Source organism: Lutjanus erythropterus, chromosome 12 (genome assembly GCF_056507025.1).
Source record: "Lutjanus erythropterus isolate fLutEry1 chromosome 12, fLutEry1.hap2, whole genome shotgun sequence".
Classification (NCBI taxonomy): Eukaryota; Metazoa; Chordata; class Actinopteri; order Lutjaniformes; family Lutjanidae; genus Lutjanus; species Lutjanus erythropterus.
In genome coordinates this window covers 20,923,469-20,943,922 of record NC_139328.1, presented here as the reverse complement: position 1 = coordinate 20,943,922, position 20,454 = coordinate 20,923,469, and the positions used below count along the sequence as shown (strand labels likewise).

Here is a 20,454-nt window from a genome sequence, read left to right as displayed (position 1 = left end):
ATTTGAGTCAAGGCTTTCTGCCCTCTGGTGGATTATCAATGCACTGCAGGCAGCAGCCCGCCTGTGAGCAAAATCCAACAAGGCTGCCCTAACAAAGTAACACATTTTTGGCAGGAAAATTGTTGCTTATTTTGAAAAAGGTACGTTAAGAATAAAAGGTCCAATAAACGATTCAATTTAAAAAAAAATAGAGACAGTTTCCTGGGAATTATTTTATGTGTTAGGCTTTACAGGGTTAAATGCTGCTTTAAATGAAGACCAAATGTATTTAAAAAAATAAAAAAGTTCACAAAAGAAAATATGTTCACACTTGTGGAGGCCTCTATCATATCTGCAGTGAATAACAACGATCGGCTAATACAGTAATAGGTAGAAAACATCAGTGTTAACCAGATAAATGAACATCAGCATATTGAAAATAAAGTTCTGACATCACATGCATGCATAAAAAACCTGAGAAATTAGAAAAAGTACAGGTGAACTACACCCTCAGTGTATCAGCAATAATCACCATGCCGCCTTCTCACCTGCTCCAGCAGAGTTGATATAAACTGTAATGTTTTGTAAAGCTCCATGTCACTACCCTACAGCGCAAAGAGACACACAGAAGAGAAGAAAACACAGGAAAGACAAGGGAAGGCACAGTGTCCATTGTTAGTAGTTAGTTACACTGCAAAGAATAGTTAATAAGGAGAGTAACTCAAGATCAAGATCCTGGCAGCTGTAATGCCTTCTTTAAAGTGAGTGTATGTGCTTTTACTGCTGTGGTCACAAGTGGTACTTGGGTTTTTCTTCAAATACGGGCATTTTCGTCTCTCTAAAATTAGGAAAAATCAGCCTCTGTGACTTTAATTTTAAGCATCAGAGGTTATAAAATATATAAATTAGTACCCCAAAGTGCATGTAGTCATAGTTTTTAATCTGGAACATGTTTTTCACCAATTGTATGCAACAAAATGTCACTGTAAGGACAAATGTTCATTTAATACATACATAACTAAAGTAAAGCAGTAATGGGAAAAAATTGATTTAATGGGAAATGGTATTAATGTTGTCACAAAAATATTGAGATATTTGGTCATAAAAAAATTGTGATATTTGATTTTGTCTATAGCGCACAGCGATAATACAGTACAACAAACTAATTTTATCACTTTAGCTGTTTCCACCCTGTAGATTACAGAACATGTTGTCAGTCACAACCTGATCACATGATCACTAATTATCAATATTGCACAGGTCTAAGATGTGCAACAGTGAAAATTGCAAAAACTGCATTGAGACAAAGCTGAAAATGGCTGTTTTTCTGACTTCTTGAATTTTCACAGGAAAGCAACGCTCCAAACATTTGATTATCTCATAGAAGATGCTGCATTGCTGTTGATTAAACTACCCAACAGTATATTAAGTTAAAATAAGCTCAACTTTAAACATCATCAGCAGTAAAATGCAACATACACATTAATGCAGCTGTAATATTAGTCCGAAATCATCATATATAACACTAAAACACTGACAGGAACCATTGTATTGCACAAGTAATACCTTTGATAGTAAAACTAAATTTTGCTGATAATAATTAGGTCTATGTACTTTAACTTCAGTAAGGTTTTGAATTCAGGACTGTTACCTGTAGTGGCGTATATCCTCCAGCGTTCCTATAATTATTTACTTTCTTTTTATAAGAGGAAGAATGTGTTATTTCGTTTTCAAAAGTTATATAGACTCACTTTAATGTTATGCTTGCAGGTTCTGTTGGCCACCTACAAAAATGTCACGTGTGTAATAAAAAGTTCAGTTTTTTACAATGCTTACCATTTGAATCTCCTCTGGTGACAGTAAACCCTCCAGAAGCGAAGATGTGCTGCTCTGCTCGTTGTCATCTGTATTTTCTTCCTTAGTGTCCTCAAGTCTTTCATCTGTTTCTTTACTTTCACAGCCTCCATTTGCAGCAGCTCCCCGTGTCTCGATCACGTGACACTCAGTTGTAACTTCACTTCTTTCCTCTTGTTCATAATCATCCACCTCTCTTTGTTCACATGTTTGGATGACCTCATTTTTCTCCTCAATTGTCATAACTGGAGGTTCTTCTTTAGCCAAAAGTCTTTTTTCTTGTGCATCTTTGTCTTTTCCCTGCAGCTCATTGTCATTTCTGCCTGCAGCCTCTCCACTCTCTTGTTTTCTGGAAATATCTGCCTCCATTTGCACATTTAAGTTGTCTGTTCCTTCTTTCACAGCTGACTCTGGCATCACGTTGTCACCTCCACTTTTAAACTCTTTTGCACTTTCCGTCTCCTCTGATGAATTTGTGCTTAGTGCATCAATATCATTGTCTTCAAATACACTTTCTTTCTCCATTTTCATAGTGTCATCTGTCTCTCTTATTTCTGGTTCTCTGGTTATTCTGCCGTTATCTGCAGCTTCATTCTTTAACGTCCCTCCCTGCATGTCCTCCAAAGTCATCATCAGCATGCTGCTGATTATTCTGTCAAATTCTGCATCCTCCTCATCGCTGTCTGCTGCTGCTGCTGCTGCTGTCTCTCGTTTCTCCTGACTCTCTTTCCTGTCTCTCATCTCTTCCCGTCTTTCTTCTCCTTCCTTTTTGTCCAGCCACATCGCCTCCGGCTCATTCTCTTGCTGGACTTTTGTCTCTTGTAAGGCTATTATCTCCCGTGTCCTCTCTGTTTCCAACTCCATCTCTCGTCTTTCCTCTGGCTCTGTCAAAACTTCTACTTCTTCTTCACATACAGGTCTCTTTACCATCTTTTCATCCTCAATTTCCTCCATGCAATCTTCCATTTCCTCTATTTGTGTTTTGTCTTGTTGGACATCTTCTGTATGTACTTTTTTGTCACTGCTGTCCTTTCTGTCCTCAATTTCATCCCTTAAATCAAACATTTTCACATCCAAATCTCCCAACGATTCCCTCCTCTCCCGAATCTCTCCCACCTCCTCCTCCCACACAATTCCTTCTTCATTTACTCCCTCGTCTTCTCCAACTCTGTCCAGCTCGTCTTCAGTGGAAGAAAACTGAGAAGCGCCGACTAAACTGGACAAATCACGCAGCTGAGCGGCCAGGATAGCTTTTTCTGCCTGCAGTTTCCACAGCGTCTCTTCATCTATCGCCCCCTCCTCCTCTTCACCTCGGCCTGCTCTGTCCAACTCGTCCTCCGTGGAGGAAAACTGGGTGGCGTTGACTTCGTTAGCTAATCTGCACACTTTCACAGCCAGCTCCTCCTCCCCCTCTCCTGTCTTCTCCTCCTCCATGACGCCTACCCTGTCCAGCTCATCCTCCGTGGAGGAGAACTGACTCGCCCTCACTTCTTTTTCCAGCTGACGGAGATTATTAATAAGTCCGTCTGTTTTTTCCTCCTTATGCTTTTTAGTTTCCTCCTCCTCTTCCACGTCTTCATCCTTGTCTCCCTCCCATTCTCCTTCGCTCTGGCCAACTTTGTCCAACTCGTCATCAGTGGACGAGAAGTATGTGAGTCTGGACTGAGCGACCAGTCTGTATAATCTGTATCTCATCTCTTCATCATCTACTCCCTCCTCATCCTCTGTTCTTCCTTCATCCAAGTCAACCTCCATCCTCCACAGCCGCTCATCATCTTCGTCTTTGTCCTCACTTCCCTCTCTCTCTTCCTCCCTCTCTTCGTCACTTCCAGCATCTCTCACTCCATCGGCGACTTCTTCCTCTCCAGCGCGGGAGTCAGAAACTCTGTCCGTGAGTTGTTGGAGTTTTAACGTGAGCTCCTCATCCACTGGATTGGCCCCATGCCTGGTGATGTCACTCTCATGGTCAAAAGGTTCAGGGGTGGTGCCTCCAGAGGTCAACGTGTCTGGCGTAACAGCATCAGAGACATGCTGGGAGTGGTTGTCGTTTTTACTGTCATCCTGTGAATGTAAGAAATAATAATAAAATAATAATGATTATTTCTGTCATGAGGTAAGTGTGATTTCCCTGAATGTTCATCACTACTGTAGATTAGAGCCCAACAAATATTTATATAGTTCTTCATACAGAAATAAAAGTATACACAAATAGAGCAAAATAAAACCTGAATTCTGTTAGAAACAAAAATTTCAGTTTAACTAAATGGTCCCTAATATAACAATATATAACTAGTAACTAACAAATATTAAAACTATAATTAAAGTTATTATCATTATCATTATTTTTGTGTATTGCATTTATTATTTCGTTTTTTTTATTTGATGTTATTTTGTTTATTTATGTTATTTAATATTTTCCATATATGTTTTATATATTTTTTAACTTTTTTATTTATTACTTTTTATATATCATTGATAACTTTTGGATCAATTTGTCCTGTGGCCTGCAAAATGTATACAAAAACAAGAAAAAAATGTCTATTACAAGTTTTGTGATATTTTCAAATCTCTTGTCAAACCATTAATCTTAAAAAAATCAAATATTCAAAATTACTAAAAACACAAAAAAGCAGCAGTTTTTTTTTTTTTTACATCTGGAAACCTCAAACCAGATAATATTTGTTTGATTATGTAACTGCAATGATCATTCACCAGAATTGTTGCTGATCTATTTATTATCAATCAACTGATAATAACGGATTGATTAATCTGTTGTTTCACCTTTAAATTAGTTATATTTTGAGATACTTTCCTGTAAGTGCTATTCTATATTCCTAATTTAACAGTTCTGCTTCTGTTATTTTGTACACTGAAATAAATTGTAGGCTAATCCAAACTTTACATTCCTGAACTTTAACAGAATTAGCAGTTGGTGATATAAAGTCAACTTGCCTCTATTATTTATTTAATTGAATTATTTTCTGCGAAGAGATCTTCACATCTCCATCAGTTTGCAGTTTGTAATTTATTTCTTACCAGCACAGGAGAAGAAGAACACTCTTTTTTGCTCTTCCTTTTCTTCTGTGACCTCTTGACTTTTTTCACCTCCTGCTCTGCAGTCACCTCTTGCTCCTCTTCCTCTTCTGCTCCCTCCACATTAAAGTTCACATCGATGATGCTGGTCCTGCGGGATGATGAAGGTCGCCTGATCTCCGCAGGCACCTTCTTCTTAAAAATAGCCAGCAGAGGTTTATTAGGCTTCCAGTTCCCCTCAGAGTCTGACAACAGACCGTCCCTGCTGCCTCGGCGGCCCGTCAGCGGGGATGGCGTCCTGTCATGAGTGTCTTGCAGATTGAAGTTTGAGTCTGTCATCTTCCTGTGGATCTCCTGGAGGACGGCGCCCCAGGAGCTGTCAGGCTCAGGTTTGGTTTCGTTGTCAGAGCCCATTCTTTCGTAGGCGGACACAACTCCAGACTCCCTCTCCAAGGCACTGTAGACCAGACTCTTTCTCTTGGTCAGCAGGCTGGGACGCGACAGCTGGGCGCTCTGCAGGGCAATCCAGTTCCCATCTGGGCTCTTCAGCACTGAGGACACACCTCCACATGCACGCACGCACACACACACACAGATATCATGCAGACAAGCAGAGAACATATGCCAGACAAGAATACCACACGAAGTACAATCACACCAGTAGCAACATAAACAAACAAAAACAGACAGTGGAGGCAGGTATTAGCGGACATTGATTATTATACATATATCAATTCAATTAATATAACTAAAATAAATGCAAATAATATAACTGATAATATCAATTAGAAATCACTAATATTATATGAGCCTTAAAGGCATAGTTAGATAGTAGATGGTGGTCGCCACACCCCCAATTTTGAGAAGCAGCAGGCCGCTTTAAAAAAAAAAAAAAAAAACTAGAAGTATACACTATGTTTAGAATATTTCCACTGCTTTATATTGCCACACAAAGCAAACAGATTCCATTGAAAATAACATTTAAAATCAGCCTCGCACAATGCAGGGGCTCCTGTTCCATCGCTGCCTCAATCTGTTAATTTGTTTGTGTTTTTGTCTATTGTGTTTTTGTTTTCCAATGGAGTACGGTTAAGCGAGCAAGAGCAATAATTAGCTCATAAAACATTGCTTTATCATTGGTAAAAGCTGTCTAACAATAAAGTAAAGCAGTGAAAATATTCTAAATGTAGTGTAAAATTAAACTGATATTGATTTTTTTTAGCTGGACCTTTTTTTAAGATGCTAGAATACGTTTCACTGCCGACCCTGTCCACAACTTAGCTTCTGCGCTTCTCCATACTAGTGGCACGTTCCCATCCATCTACTGTAGGTAATGCACTGACAATAAGTACCTCATACAACCCCATTTCAAATAATCCAAACTATCTCTTTAAGTACATTTTTAAACAAAAATAGAATTTGCTGCTGAAAGTAAATTAAATATTTTGAATGTTCAAAGGCAAGAAACATTCCTGGCACAACAAAACCGAAAAAATCGAAGCTACAATCTAAAAGATCTTACCAGCATTGTCCAGCCGGTCGACGCTCTTCCAGGTTGACATGGCCGACCCACCTCCTTCCTTCTTTAACGCCTGTGGAGCGTCTTGTATCAGTCCTGGAGGGTCATTGTCCAACAGTGAGAAGGCAGAGTGTGACCTCTGAGAAGAGACATACAACAAATACAAATGACTGAAAAGTAGAAAACTTTCTGTTGTGTCACAGACAACTGTTCTAGTTTGATCTTCAATCATCGTGGATGTGAGCAATGAGATGAAGACAACAGAGCAGTTTAACCAGCAGAGGTCAGCATATGTCACCGCACAGATGAGAAGACGACATATCATCCTTTCCTCTCAGTGATGAAAGATAATCAGATCCCTCACTTATGTAAAAGTTAAAAAAAAACAAAGTAAAAGTATTCCATTGCAGGTACAGGTCCTTCATTTAAAATTCTACTTAAGTAAAAGGTATATAGAGTGACCAAAATGTATATAAAGTATGTATTCTTATATACATATATCTGTCTGACGTGTTTTTAAGACATGTGCCCACTAAATCTTTAAGGTCCTCTGATAATTGTTAGGGTCCGGTCTAAGACCCACAGCAAGAACGCCTTCAGCCACTATGGTTTAGTTTTGAAGGGAAATGTTTCACTAGTGGAAACTGTTAACATATCTGAGACGTGTGAACTCATGGACACTGGCATTTCTCTAGGAGTTCTCAAGTCAAAAATGTTGCAAACAACTAGTTTAATCATAAATAAATAATAATAAATATTTATATGGTATTTGAGTAAATGTACTTACTTATGGTCCACCACTTTTGTACGGCCCCTGTATATTTATACTATTGTAAAACTTGAGTGATTATGACTGATGTTTGTTTTTTTTACCCAGAGGCCTGGCTGGTGTTTAAGGGAGCTGGAGGCTTGATCACAGGCAGACTGATGATGATGATGATGATGAAGGTCAGTGTTGTGTTCAAGTGGCCAATCTTGATCATATTCTGCCCTCATCTCAGCCAAAGTCTTCCTCCTACTAATAATCTAAGACAGACGGAGATATGATTAGTACTGCAAACAGATCCGATCCCACAGTGAACACAAACATCAACTTGTTTTCCTGTTTCACAATTTCAGTATATGGTTTTGTTTTAATATGTGCAAGATGTATACATTTGAACACATCTGTCTTTAGGAAAACAGCTGTCCACACACAGTAAATCAGCCTGATTACACACTATAAAACATCTGTCACTGCACAAAGTGAGTGTTTGCAGCTCAGACAGCAAAATTATTTTTTCATACCTTTTGCACAATAGTTTTCGCCAGTTCCTCAATGAGTTCTCCTCTGTGTTCACGCAGATAGCGTGCCTCATCCTGTTTCTCCTGTTAACACACAAACATACATAAATGAAGAAAGCTATTCAGTGCCAAACACACACACACACACACACACACACACACACACACACACACACACACACACAAATGCACAATATAAACCGATTACTCCTCTAAACATATGCCCTAAATATACATATGTGCTGCGCTCTGTTCAGAAGCTTTGGGATGCTTTAACACATAAGTGAAAAGAAAATCTTTTAGACAGTATTTTAGAAAGTTGCTGCAGAATCAGACATATACATTGGGGTTGAACTTATAGATCGTTCTGTGTTATAAATATAAGACATTACACTTATTTAGTATAATTTAGTAATTCAGCATCTCTTTGCTGTATTGTTCAGAGTTATTTTGTAGTCTGTGCAGTCATTCAGTGTTCAGTTGTTTTGCATGTCCTTGTAGCCTTTTAGCATCTTCAGAGTCATTTAGAGTCTCTTTGTAGTTTCAAGATTTTTTGTAGCTGTTTAGCGTGTCATGATAGTAACAGTGTGTCTTTATAGTCATTTAACATCTCTTCTAGTGTCTCAGTTAGTGTCTCTTTAATCATTTAGTGTCTCTTTGTAGCCATTAAGCATTTGTAGTTGTTAAGTGTCTTGTAATCCTTTAGTATCTAGTATTATATCTAGTATTTAGTATTTTAGTTCCTTCTTGTCATGGTTTAATGTCTCTTTACAAAATTTAGCTTCTCTTTTAGTTGTTCAAGTCTTCGTCATTGTTTAGTGTGTCTTTGTAGTCATTTAGTGTACATTTGCAGTTGGTTTGCAGCTCTTTCTAGTCATTTTGAGTCTTTTTTTGTTTTTTTTAAAATCTATTTTATGATGCATTGCTGCTCTTGGTTGACCTACAGCTACCTACAGCTAAACTTGACTTAACTTTATTTTTCAGATTCATACAGATGCTCCTCTGTGCAGATATTATACTTAATACTTCAACACACTATGCAAGATATTTTAGGGAATTGATGAAAGCCTCAGATGCGGGTTATATTTTTCATATCAATAGTTAACAGTTAATAGTTTTTAAATTTAAATGAACTCTTTGTTGTCATTTTAGCTCCAGAAATGACCTCCAGTTTGTTATGAAAAGTATTTTTTAAAAACAACATTTTTTGCTGACCTAACAATGACATTGTCATATACTGTAGTATTAAACTTCTGTTTGGATTGTAGCATAATCCTGATGGTTTTCTACAGTCTGACTCAGAGACAAGCAGACAAGTCAGATTAAGGAGGAACTTGATGACTTATCACATTGATTACACACTAATAAACAGTGACAATAACATGCTGCAGCGCCGACAGTATAGTTCTGTCTAAAAATATTTTTTCTTGAATTACCATTTAAGGAAAAGGATAATTATTACAGTGCACTGTTGTGAATTAAATGTCAAAAAATGCCAACATATTCAGAAGCAGTTTTTAAGACACGAAGTGCAAGACAGTGTGTTGCAGATAAGCAATCCAGTCAAAGAACGACAGACTATTTATAAGACGTGAACAACATAAATAACCTGACTGGCGGTGTCGAACTCAGCCTTGGAAATGGCCTCGTCTATGGCCTCCTCTGCCACCCGCAAGGCCACAGTGAGTGTCTCTGCCATGCTGTGCTCTGAATACAAAGAAACACACTTGTTTTGTTATTAACTGAATGATCCTTCAAACAGCACTGAAATCAAAACAAAAACATGATTCGCTTGTTGCAATTATGTCCAACTGCATCCTTCTCGGTTTAATCCTGCCTTTCAAGCCATGTGTTACTAATCTGTTTGCACTCTGCCTCCTTCGTGTTATGGAGGCACTACAGACAGAGACATGACCATCAGACTGCTGCAGCTTTTCATTCATGTTTGCAGTCACTTATCCTGTTAGTGCAGTGAACTAGGAGAGTGAGGAGAAGTGAGGGCAGAGCAGGACAGAGGCAGCAGAACAGACTAAAATACAACATGAATCAAGATCGCCAGACCATTTACTGTATTTCTCTACTGTTTCATTTGACGTAAAGCATCAGATTGATGGCAGCTGGGAACAAATATGAGTTTATGGAATCATGAGAGGATTACAGTGACCCCAAAATATCATTGAACTGGATACTGTGGCCTCAGGGGGTCAGTTGCAGTAACTTTCTTGTGGAGATGGAATTAAGCCCCTGCTGTTATGAGGCTGAATTACCAGCTGGGTAAATAGGGCAACTTCCCCAAGGCCCTAAAGGTGACAGGTTCACGGACGGTTTTTGGTAGATTGAATGAATTAATAGAAACTGACATGAAAAAGGGGTCTTACTGCACCTTTTACCTCAATCTTGAGGCTCAGTCTTGTACAGGGTGCTTGTTTCTAAATCAAGTTTTGGCAAACCAGTTCAACATACATTTATTTTTTCAGATCACAGATTTTCTTATCTGCTCATTCAATTTGAAGATGTAGCCAGTAGCTGGTTAACTTAGCACAAAGACCGCAAATAAATTGAATTAGCTAGCTTGGCTCTGTCCAAACGTACTGTAGGCCTAAACATATCTACTAGCACCTCTAAAGTTAACTAATTAACATGTTTTATTTAGTTTAAAACAAAAACTGAAATGGAAAAGGCTTCTTGTTTCCAGTCTTTATTTTAGGCTAAGCTAACCATCACCAAGCTTCATGTTTACCGTACAGATTGGGTTATATTGATCTTGATCTAAAGAGCTAATATTTCCCAAATCCTATAAACTTTTGCTTTAAGACATCACTTGATATTGTCATTACATGATGCATATTATTGGATTAATTAGAACTACTAACCAAACATGGCTAACCAAACGAGTCAGGCAGATGACTTGAAAATGACTTTGTAATTAAATGTTTGCATATTTTTCTGGACATTGAGAAGTTATGTTTTGTTTTGTTTTTGAAACATAACTGGGTGACTTCTGGTGCAATACATGCAAATCTGACAAACTACTGCAGACCAGCAAAGGCCAATGTGTGAGGCAGCTATTGCAAAAAGGCAAGTCTAAAATGATCAAAATTTAGATTCAAGGATTATATTGTTGATGGCAATCAGAATGCAGCTCAAAAATCAGTGACACAACCATCACCACAGCCAACTGACCTTTTTTTTGTTTTGTGTTTGTGTTACTTGAAGAACAGACAACATGCATGACACAAAAACTACAACTACATGCAGAAAAATAGGTGTTGAGTATAAAACGGATCAGTGAAATTATTACAAAACATGTTTGCACCTTCAGTTTGTCTGTAGAAGGCTGAGTCGCTCCCACAGACGCTACCCTCATTGCAGATGCTCTCTTCGTAGGCGCTGCCCTCTGCACACACAGATATTGACATGAAAAGACAGATTCACACGAAATTAGTTAAAAATCAATGTAAAAAAAGTCAAAGCTATACAACAAATTATAATTATTTAGAAATAGAACAGAAGGGAATAGCTGATGACATATTTGTGCTGTGAACAGAAGTTGTGAGACCTAATTTAAAGGATCTCTGCCTTTAAATACAGAACTTGAGTTGAGCTGATGACTGAGCAGCACAGAGCTTCGTCATACTGTAGACAGTTTGCCCTGCTAACTATGAGCCCTGAGCTCTTTTCACGTCGTGTAAATATTCATGCAACAATGCAGCCATTTGTGGTTATATAAGTGCATTAGAGCGACCTCGCGTGTGGTATTACCGGGCGACCTGATCTGTGGGCAGCAGGGGCCTGGTTCAGAGGTACAGTAGAGCTCACAGGGTCACTTCCAATCATTTTAAGGCAAAGAGACGACTTAAACCAAGTGATAGGAACTGTAGATTATTTTTAAAGTGCAGACAGTGCTCTATCCTCTGTCTCACCCCTATAGGCTGAGTTCACTGGTGGGATGTATCCTGTCCTGATGAAAAGAGGATCCTCTATGTAGTTCAGGGGCTGGAGCATGGGTTGTGTTTCTGTGACCCCTGGTATTTGTGTGTGTGTGCAGACAGCTGTGCTGTAACATTTAATGAATCAGGACACATTTGGCCGCAGCACATGGACATGAAAAAGACTCATGACCAACACAGTTGCCTCTGCTGCAGCAGCTAAAGGTCAGTGTAAGCCCAAGTGCACCATGAGACTCAGAGGAAGGTGAGCTGACAGTGGCAAACTCGAACATAAAACTAAAAAATTTAAAAACTGGGAATCAGAGAAGCAGAGTGTGTGATGTCAAAAAACGTGATGTCAGCCCATTTGTCAAATCGTAAATCTTTGTAACACACAATGTGCCGCAACATCTACTGCACTTATATGCTCTGCTAGAGTATAATTTTAATGGTAAAACCTAAACTCAGTTTGTCTACAGGTGTAACGTGTGAATGACCTCAACATTAACTTGATGGCACCACCATGACGTTCACATTTGTGGTTTAGAGTACTAGAACAGCTGTTGGGTGAATTGCCCTGAAATTTGGTTCACACATCCACGTCCCCCTCAGGATGATTTGCAATAGCTTTTTCTTCTGACTTTTCATCTAGTACTGTCAAACTCAGGTCAAACTTTTAATTAAATAATGTATTTTTGTAGGCCAACCAGAAAGTTAGCATCACTCAGGTTCCCTCCATAAAAAGCCAATGTGAATATTTAAATATTGGATTAGTGCAGAAAAAAAGGCTCTGTGGGAGACAACAGTTTATGAAGCTTAAACTTTTTGCTCAGCAAGAGAATCTTCAGACATGAACACCACTTTTATGATGAAGTCTAAATGCAATCACCAGAAGTAAAACGCTAACTGTAGGCTATAAAGGAATCACACCACAGCAGCGTGACTCTATGTCATACTCACTAAGTGACTAGAATTGTACACGATCACGTTTAATGTCTACGACAACCACTGTGGTTTCATTTAGCCATGTGTTAGCAACCACCTTTTTTAAGACAGGTAAAAACTAAATTCACAGGTGGCGTAGAACAAAACAAAAATCTCTGAAGCTTGTGTTTATATCAGACCTTTTTTGAGGCATCTAACAATTTTTTTTTTAAATGCAGTGACTTCAAAACAAAGGAACCCAAGGCACAAATATGCTAACTTATTTCCAGGTTTAAGGACTCATTCCTGTAACACTTCACACTTTAGTTTATGACCAAATACCTGCAAAATAATGACATTCTCACCCTCAGCTAGCCTATACGTTTCTGTTTGATGCTAATTTGCAAAACTTAGATGGTGAGCAATGCAAACATTAAATCTACTAATCATCAGTATACTAGCATTGTCACTGTGGGCATGTTTGCATGCTGACATCAGCTTTTAGCTCAAAGCACAGCGGTGACTAAGTGTGTCACAAAGCTGCAAGTATGGCTTTAACTGTAACTGGTTTTCTGTCTCCCTGTGCTATTGATGTTTATTTTGTGCAAGTAAAATAAAAAGAAAGAAAGAGATAATTGTAAAAGAATGAGTTGAGACTTAAATAAATACCTAACAATATAGTTTTGTATGACTAGCATTCAAGCTTCAACTAATGCCTTGTATGTCTGTATGCAGAACTTGGTGATATGGACAAACTCAAATATCACAATATTTTTGACCAAATACCTCAATGTAGATATTGCGACAATATTGTAGGGATGATTGTTGGTGCTTTCACAAAACATTAACACAATGAGGTTTTTGATAAATAATCATGAGTAATGTGGATATAAAGACTAAGTGGGTAAAGGCAAATAATAGAACCGCTAGAACAGTTTGGTAAGTTCAGAAAATTACATTACTTTACTGTGATGCATCCTTTAAAATCAAGGAAAGACAACACTTATACCATAACATGATATAACGATATCCAAAATCGAGGACAATATCTGTAACATTGATTTAATATCCGTATATCGCCAAGTCTTATCTGTATGTGTTCTCCTTCTTCTGCTCCTCAGTTATTACTTTGCTTTACTCTTTAGAGAAAGATGTGTCACTGGGCTGTGGCAGTGTCTGCTAAACAAATCTCACACAAGATGATGCCTATACACACAAGTATTATTTCCTAAATGCCACCTCTATTAATTCTGATGCTATTCATGCAGCTCACATTGTTCTTATGCAAAGTAAGCATTAGCAGGGCTTTCCATGAGTCAGACTATGCAGATCGGATTTGGCAGCTGAATAAACACTGCTGAATTTCCAATGCAGGTCAGTCATAAACAAATTAAAATGTATGATAATGTGCATGCGTGTGAGCAGAGAATGAAAACAGAGCCATGTAAACCAGAATGAGACAGTGAGCGGTGGCCTGATGGTGGCCAGCCCACATCAGTCATCCTCCCAGGGGGGTCACAGCTCTGCATCATCTGCAGCCAGCGACCTCCGCTCCACAAAACACTCATAATTCTCTGAAATCCCTTGTCTGTTCAATCAGATCAGAGACTCTGAACCAATGGCCCGGAGATGCACTGCTCCACTCTGTCCCCGACTATGAGAACACGCTGGAGCGTATGCTGCCGGGTGTACAGTCTTATTTAAAGCACTGTATAGTACTACGAATGCATTTTCAGCATGGCTGGCTCCAGCAAAGCTCCTGTAACTCTGCCTGTATTTGTGCTACATGCTTCATATTAAGCTGTGTTGGACGGCTTTAAGAAACACGTCTGGATACAGAGGAGAAGGTTTCTCCTAAGTCTAGACTGTGTTTTGTGACATCAAAATATGAGATAATAACATGTCAGTAACATAACGGCACAAAACATTAAATGATGACTAAAAAGATCTAGAAATTTGCTGTGTTTTTCATTAATTAACATACCAAAGCCATATACTATATATTCTATATTAGATATATATTCTCACTGTCTATGTTGAAATATAAACAGGTTTAAATTTAAGTAAGTAAATTACTTTATAACTGACATATTACAAAAAAGATGAAGGGATTAAAGGGAAATAAATTTAGTCAAACAGTATTGCTGTGCAATTCAGCAGTGGCAGAAATATCTGCATCAACTGTTATTCTGGATTATTATCTCTGTATCTAACCATTCAAGTCAAATCTATTTATTTATATAGTGCCAAATTATGACAGACGTTAATTCAGGGTACTTATAAAATAGAGCACGTCTAGACCATACTCTTTATAATATAATTTATAGAGATCCACCATGAGCAAGCACTTGGAAACAATAGCGAGGAAAAATTTCCTTCTTACAGACCTCAGGCAGTACCAGCCTCATGGTGCGCACATTCATTAACACACATTTTGTATATTAATTAATTAATTATTTGTTTATTTATTTATTCATTTATTCATTCTTGATTTTTGCCATATTTTGCTTCTTTCTTTTTCTTTCTCTTCTGCCCAAAATACATTGGACATGGACAGGCTTGGGAGGGTTACTTTAAAAATGTATTACAGTGCAGTTACTAATTACCAATATACCAGTAAGCTACATGGGTGTTGACACACTTTTTTCATCAGTATTCATTTGGTGGTCGTTTGTGCCATGCATTTCATTTCTTGATAGAAGATAATGTCAACAACAGAAAAATAACTGTTCTTCATTTACTACTTCTGCTTCAAAACTGTTAAGCATCTTCTCGCTTTATCACTGAAAGCAGATGCCTGCAGAGGTCAAAAACAAGTCTGTCATAGCAGTGAGAATGAACCAAGCAAGAACCAAGACAGAATTAAGTTACGGACTGTAAAAGCAAAACAATGAGCTGAAAAACTCTAAAAAAACTCAATAATTCTGAGGGAGAAGTGCAGGGTCGGGTGCCAGTTTTCTGTGGGTTCATCACTACATGCGACACCTTTTACATTACACAGTCATTTGATCCATTGTTAATATATAAATTATATATTGATTTTTGACAGGTTCTGTAGCCTCAAATTGTGTAAAACAAGAAAACATTCTTTATGGCAAATTAGGGCAACTGCCCGTTCAAGTTAAAACAAAATGTGTTTTTGTAATGATTGGTGACGTTTAAACAAACAAATGCTTCTATACTGTGTAATAAAACCCAAATACAACAGTCCTGACTCCCAGATTCTCTACTGTATGATTAGATGGAGGAAGCAAACAAAGATTTTTAAAAAATGGAGTCTGGCAGCAGCAAGAGTAATCTGCTGAAGTTATGTGAGATGAAAGCCAAGCAAGAGCTTAATCCTGTTTCACTCTCTTCATGTTCTACACTGCTGTGAGATATGAAACAGCAAAAACCACACAGATGCTCAGAAATATACTCAAACAACAAATCAGTCACATGGTGTGTTTAAAGAGACACGTATTCTTGTTATAAAAACATACTATCATGGCTGAGGAGAGCAGATTCTCTCTACAGTAATCCGTTTACAGCCTTCAGTACAAGATTAGGCTTGTAGAAAAAATATGAACAAGTCATACACAGGATTTCAAAACCCGTTCAGATGTCATATTCTCCCAAAGTGTGTCACAAGTGAAGAACTGTCAGTGAAGGTTAACCCTGAATGTCAAGAGACCAATTAAAAAAAAGAAAAACTAGTCATATCACCAAAGTTACTAGAATGAGGTTTTATCCGCAAAGCTGATGAACAGAGTGTTTACCAGTAAGTTCTGAAAGTGCACTGTGCTCCGCCAGGTGCTTCCTGTACAGCGTCTTCAGCACTTTGGCGCTGCCGAACCTCTTGAAGCGTCTCTTCACATTATTGTAGAACCACTCCAGTGACTGTGTCTTCAACAACCTGAGAGAGACAAAGAGACAAGCGTAAGTTTACACATTTAATCAATATGAATCTTATTTTGAGCCTTTGATAAGAATTCTGATAAATCTTCATACCAATACATTGCTGTGATTGGTCTCTGATTTCCTTGCTAAAGCCAGATGATAAACTGTACAGGCATTTTCTTAAGACATTTTATAAAATATATCTTTAGTTAGTTTATGGATTATAGTGGATTATTGTCATGGATTATGTTTAGTTAGTCCATGGAATATGATGTCAGTGATACAAAATGCAGGATATGTGACACATTATTATCACAATATATGATAATTAATATATCAGCTTCCTTACTTTGTTGTAATTACAGTAAAATATATAAAAAGGGAGTAAAACAAAAGTAATGAAATACAGTCAGTCCCACTGACACACATGCCGATCTCCTAAAAATTACTTTTATGTACTAGGGTTGTGCTGTTGGATGATGCATTCGTCCATCTCCGATGGCTGACAGTCATCAGCCACTGAGCTCCCTATCATCCTAACATGGTGATATAACAGGCTTCTGTATTTGAGGTAGTGTCACCTCCCATAGTTGCCATAAGGCAGAGGTTTCATTCCATGTTTTACTTGTGGGAGGGAAAAAAAAAAGCTGCAGATGCTGGTCATTGCAATGTTACGTCTCCATGCCCTGTTTATTATTTTCTTATTAACCCTGCCCTGTTAGGCGAACCCAAGACGCTCAGTGACATTAGTGGCAACGGTGTTTCTTCTCTGCAGGCTGCTGTTAGTGCTGCTATTATTTCATACCTGAGCTTCCACAGTATAGCTAGCCAGCTAACTTTGTTTCAAGCTTAACACTTCTATGTTACAGACATGTTGTGCAGACAAGAAGATGCGGCACAAGGGATGTATGTCAGACGCGACACCTGACAAAGATGTGAGAGTTGATCTGGATGCTTGCTGCAAGACGGCTAGCAAGTCAGCTTCACTACAGGACATCTAACCCCCCACCTTCCTGCAAAAAACAGCATCATCATCGATCTGCGCGGTTTCACCTGTGGACATCATCATATGCCAGTTTGGTAGACATTGCTCAACCCTATTACATACTGATAACATGCAATATCACATATGTTTGGAAACAAACATCACCAAACATAATTCAGGCAACCATTATGTTTTAAAAGTCAATTTGAAAGGAACAAAATAATAGAATGCTGTAATCGTGACTAGTTTTAAATTTATTTTAGATTATTTAAAGAAAGATGTCATGCACATCCACGCACTGATCACGACTAATAGCTGTGGGGTTGTTTGTTTACATTATCAGCACTCTCTCGCCACAAAGGCCAGATAAAGCAAATTAGCTGAGTTTTGATCTTTTACAAACAATAACTGAAGGTTTTGTAATAATAATGTATCAAACAACAAGGCACCAATCGATTAACCGATAGAGAATTATCACCTGAATCTGCAGCTCCCCTTGGCTATACGGGGCTTCATAGTGGTTTTCTGCTCATTGGTTCCCGGCCCAGACACAACTTTACTCTTTTGATTCTCTTACTGCTCTCATAGCATTGTTTTTGGCTGCAGCAAGGAGCCAAATTTTCGGTGACAATTAGCAGAAACCCAGAGTACACTAGCACCAAACAACAAACACACAAAATAAGTGACTAGCTAGTGAGACCAAGAGCTAAAAGAAAGTGAATATTGCTTACATTCACCCGGCAGACAAAAACACAACTTCAAAGAAATTATAATAATGCTTGATGTGCAAAAAATTAACATGTTTGTTAACATGTTCATCATAGCAGGTTCAGATTTGAATGAAAATGGTTTGAAAATTCACACAGCGGCTCCAAATTTAGGAGAAGTTGAGAACCTATTCAGTTACTCCTATAGATCTTTAAAGCCTTACAAGTTGTATGCATTGTCATTTATTAATTTCACAGGTGTGTTATCAAAGAGGACTTTCATGCAGATCTAATTTATGAATGAAAGATTTACATCTCATCTCAGAGTTCAAACATTTAAGATTAAAATGAAGCAGCATATAATTGAATGTTAAGGAATGACAGCTGTAGGGTAGTGCAGAGATATTCATGTCAGCATGTTTAATGAGTTACCATCTGTTCACTGCGCGGTTGAGCTGCAGTGTGATGAGAGCTGAGTGAGTGTGTGGACAGTGAGTGTGTTGACAGGAGGTGGAGGTGACACACAGACTCTTCAAGTGTGACCCATCTTCAGGTAACTCCTCCAGTTTCTGGCCTCTCCTGATACAGGAAACTGTCAGGGAGGTTTTTCAACCAGCTCTCCTGACAACTGTCCCTCTAAAACACATCCAGCAAGTTAAAAAACTGACGCCTTCATCATTAAGACGATACTTCAGATGGAAGGAAACACTGTGATGGAATTTTCTCCTTACTGAGTTTGAGCCTTTCTGTGTGGATTTTGAAGGGTGCCTGTGTGGGTTTCCTGCAGTTCCCAGGTGAAATTTAAAGTTAATTGCCCTCACTGCAGGTGTTTGTTATTGTGATGACTGTACCCTCCTTCTTGCCCAGTGCCTGCTGGGATGCCCACAGCCACCCATGAGCCACAACAGACTAAGTGGGTATAGAGAATGGACTTAGGATTCTGGGTTTTAGTACTCTGGCTACAGTATACAATATTTGTAATTTACAATATTATATAAGGCACATATTGTAATTGGATAAGTGGCAATATTCTACATGTTTGTTGTTGCCAACAAACCCCATGAAAGGACAAAACCACAATGAATTTTATATCCATAGTCTATTAATCAGTCGATTATTTTCTCAATTAAATTGATTAATAGTTATTTGTTTTAAAAAATGAGAAAATGGTGAAAAATTAGTGTTTCCCACAACCTAAGATGACATCCTCACATGTCTTGTTTTACTCACAACCCAAAAATATTCAGTTTACTGTCAGAGAAGAGTGAAGAAATCAAAAAATATTGAAATTTAAGAAGCTGAAATCAGATAATTTTGATTTTTCTCCCTAAACATTTACTCAAACCGATTAATCAGGAGTCGGATTAGTTGGCGATTAATTTAATAATCGATTAATTGTTGCAGCAGTTCTAGTAACAACTACTGTCTCTGAAGCTATAACCTCGATCATATTCCTCTGTGCCACAGACTGGGCCTGGGAACCACACAAATCTGTAAGTTCATGTTTCATTTGATCTGGCAGATACGTCTGGCTGATCGAACAGATTTCAATGGTCCAGATTTGAAAACTCAGCACTTTGATCAAAATGTCAAACTAGACAGTGTTGATCAAATATGAATATAGATTCTGTTACTGCACTGCCTACTTCTCACCTCAAATATTTTTTCAGAAACACATTTTAGTGTACTGTTCAGCTGTAATTTGAGAAGGTTTGGGAACAAGCCACCATCCAACTTGCTCAGCGCTACGTCACACGCCAGGATGGTGTTCCACCTCAAACATCTAAATACACCTCCAAATTTAAGCAGAGCTGGACTGAACAGTTTCCATTTATATCTGCTTGTCACCAGGACTGTGGCCTCACCTTTTGCAAAGTCTGTACAGTTGATTTTAATATAGGGCACGGTGGGAAACCCGACCCGAGCCAACATATCAGCTCCCACTGGCACACAGGCAGTTGAGACACCGAGTGATTTATTTATTTACTTACTTAGTTATTATCTGCACCCCCAACCCTGAAACCTAAATGTTGGCAGGTCTCAAAGACAGAGTTTCACTTTGTTGGTTGTGATTGTTTCAAAGGATTTGTTAGTAAAAAGGTGTCAGTGTGCTTCAGTCAAAGTTCTAGTGTAATGGTTGAACAGCATCTGAAACCGTTCTACTCCCACACACCTTTCCAATATCCAAAACCGAATTAATGTCTTTCAGGACCGACTTAAAGTTTGCACTGAGAGCTCCCTGACAAGCAGATGACACAACTCAAGGGGATTATCCAGAGATACGATATTTTTAATTTAACCCCAGCTTTAGAAACATGGGGCATGACACCAGTTTTATCCATCTGCAGATAAAGTGACAGA

General features: G+C 38.3%; 1 protein-coding gene across 3 annotated transcripts in view; it reads right to left on the bottom strand.

Moving 5' to 3' along the window:
- myripa (myosin VIIA and Rab interacting protein a) overlaps positions 1-20,454 on the bottom strand; it is a 39,633-nt gene that overhangs the window by 2,317 nt on the left and 16,862 nt on the right. For 2 of the 3 annotated variants that reach the window (XM_084732647.1, XM_084732648.1), the window contains exons 4-12: positions 16,281-16,417; positions 10,986-11,066; positions 9,279-9,376; positions 7,673-7,753; positions 7,259-7,411; positions 6,389-6,524; positions 4,870-5,429; positions 1,816-3,894; positions 528-584 (exon numbers count right to left, since the gene is read on the bottom strand). In XM_084732647.1, coding sequence (XP_084588773.1) covers positions 528-584; positions 1,816-3,894; positions 4,870-5,429; positions 6,389-6,524; positions 7,259-7,411; positions 7,673-7,753; positions 9,279-9,376; positions 10,986-11,066; positions 16,281-16,417 — 3,382 coding nt within the window. The remainder of the gene's footprint in view (positions 1-527; positions 585-1,815; positions 3,895-4,869; positions 5,430-6,388; positions 6,525-7,258; positions 7,412-7,672; positions 7,754-9,278; positions 9,377-10,985; positions 11,067-16,280; positions 16,418-20,454) is intronic. The other variant, XM_084732649.1, reaches the window with a different exon arrangement.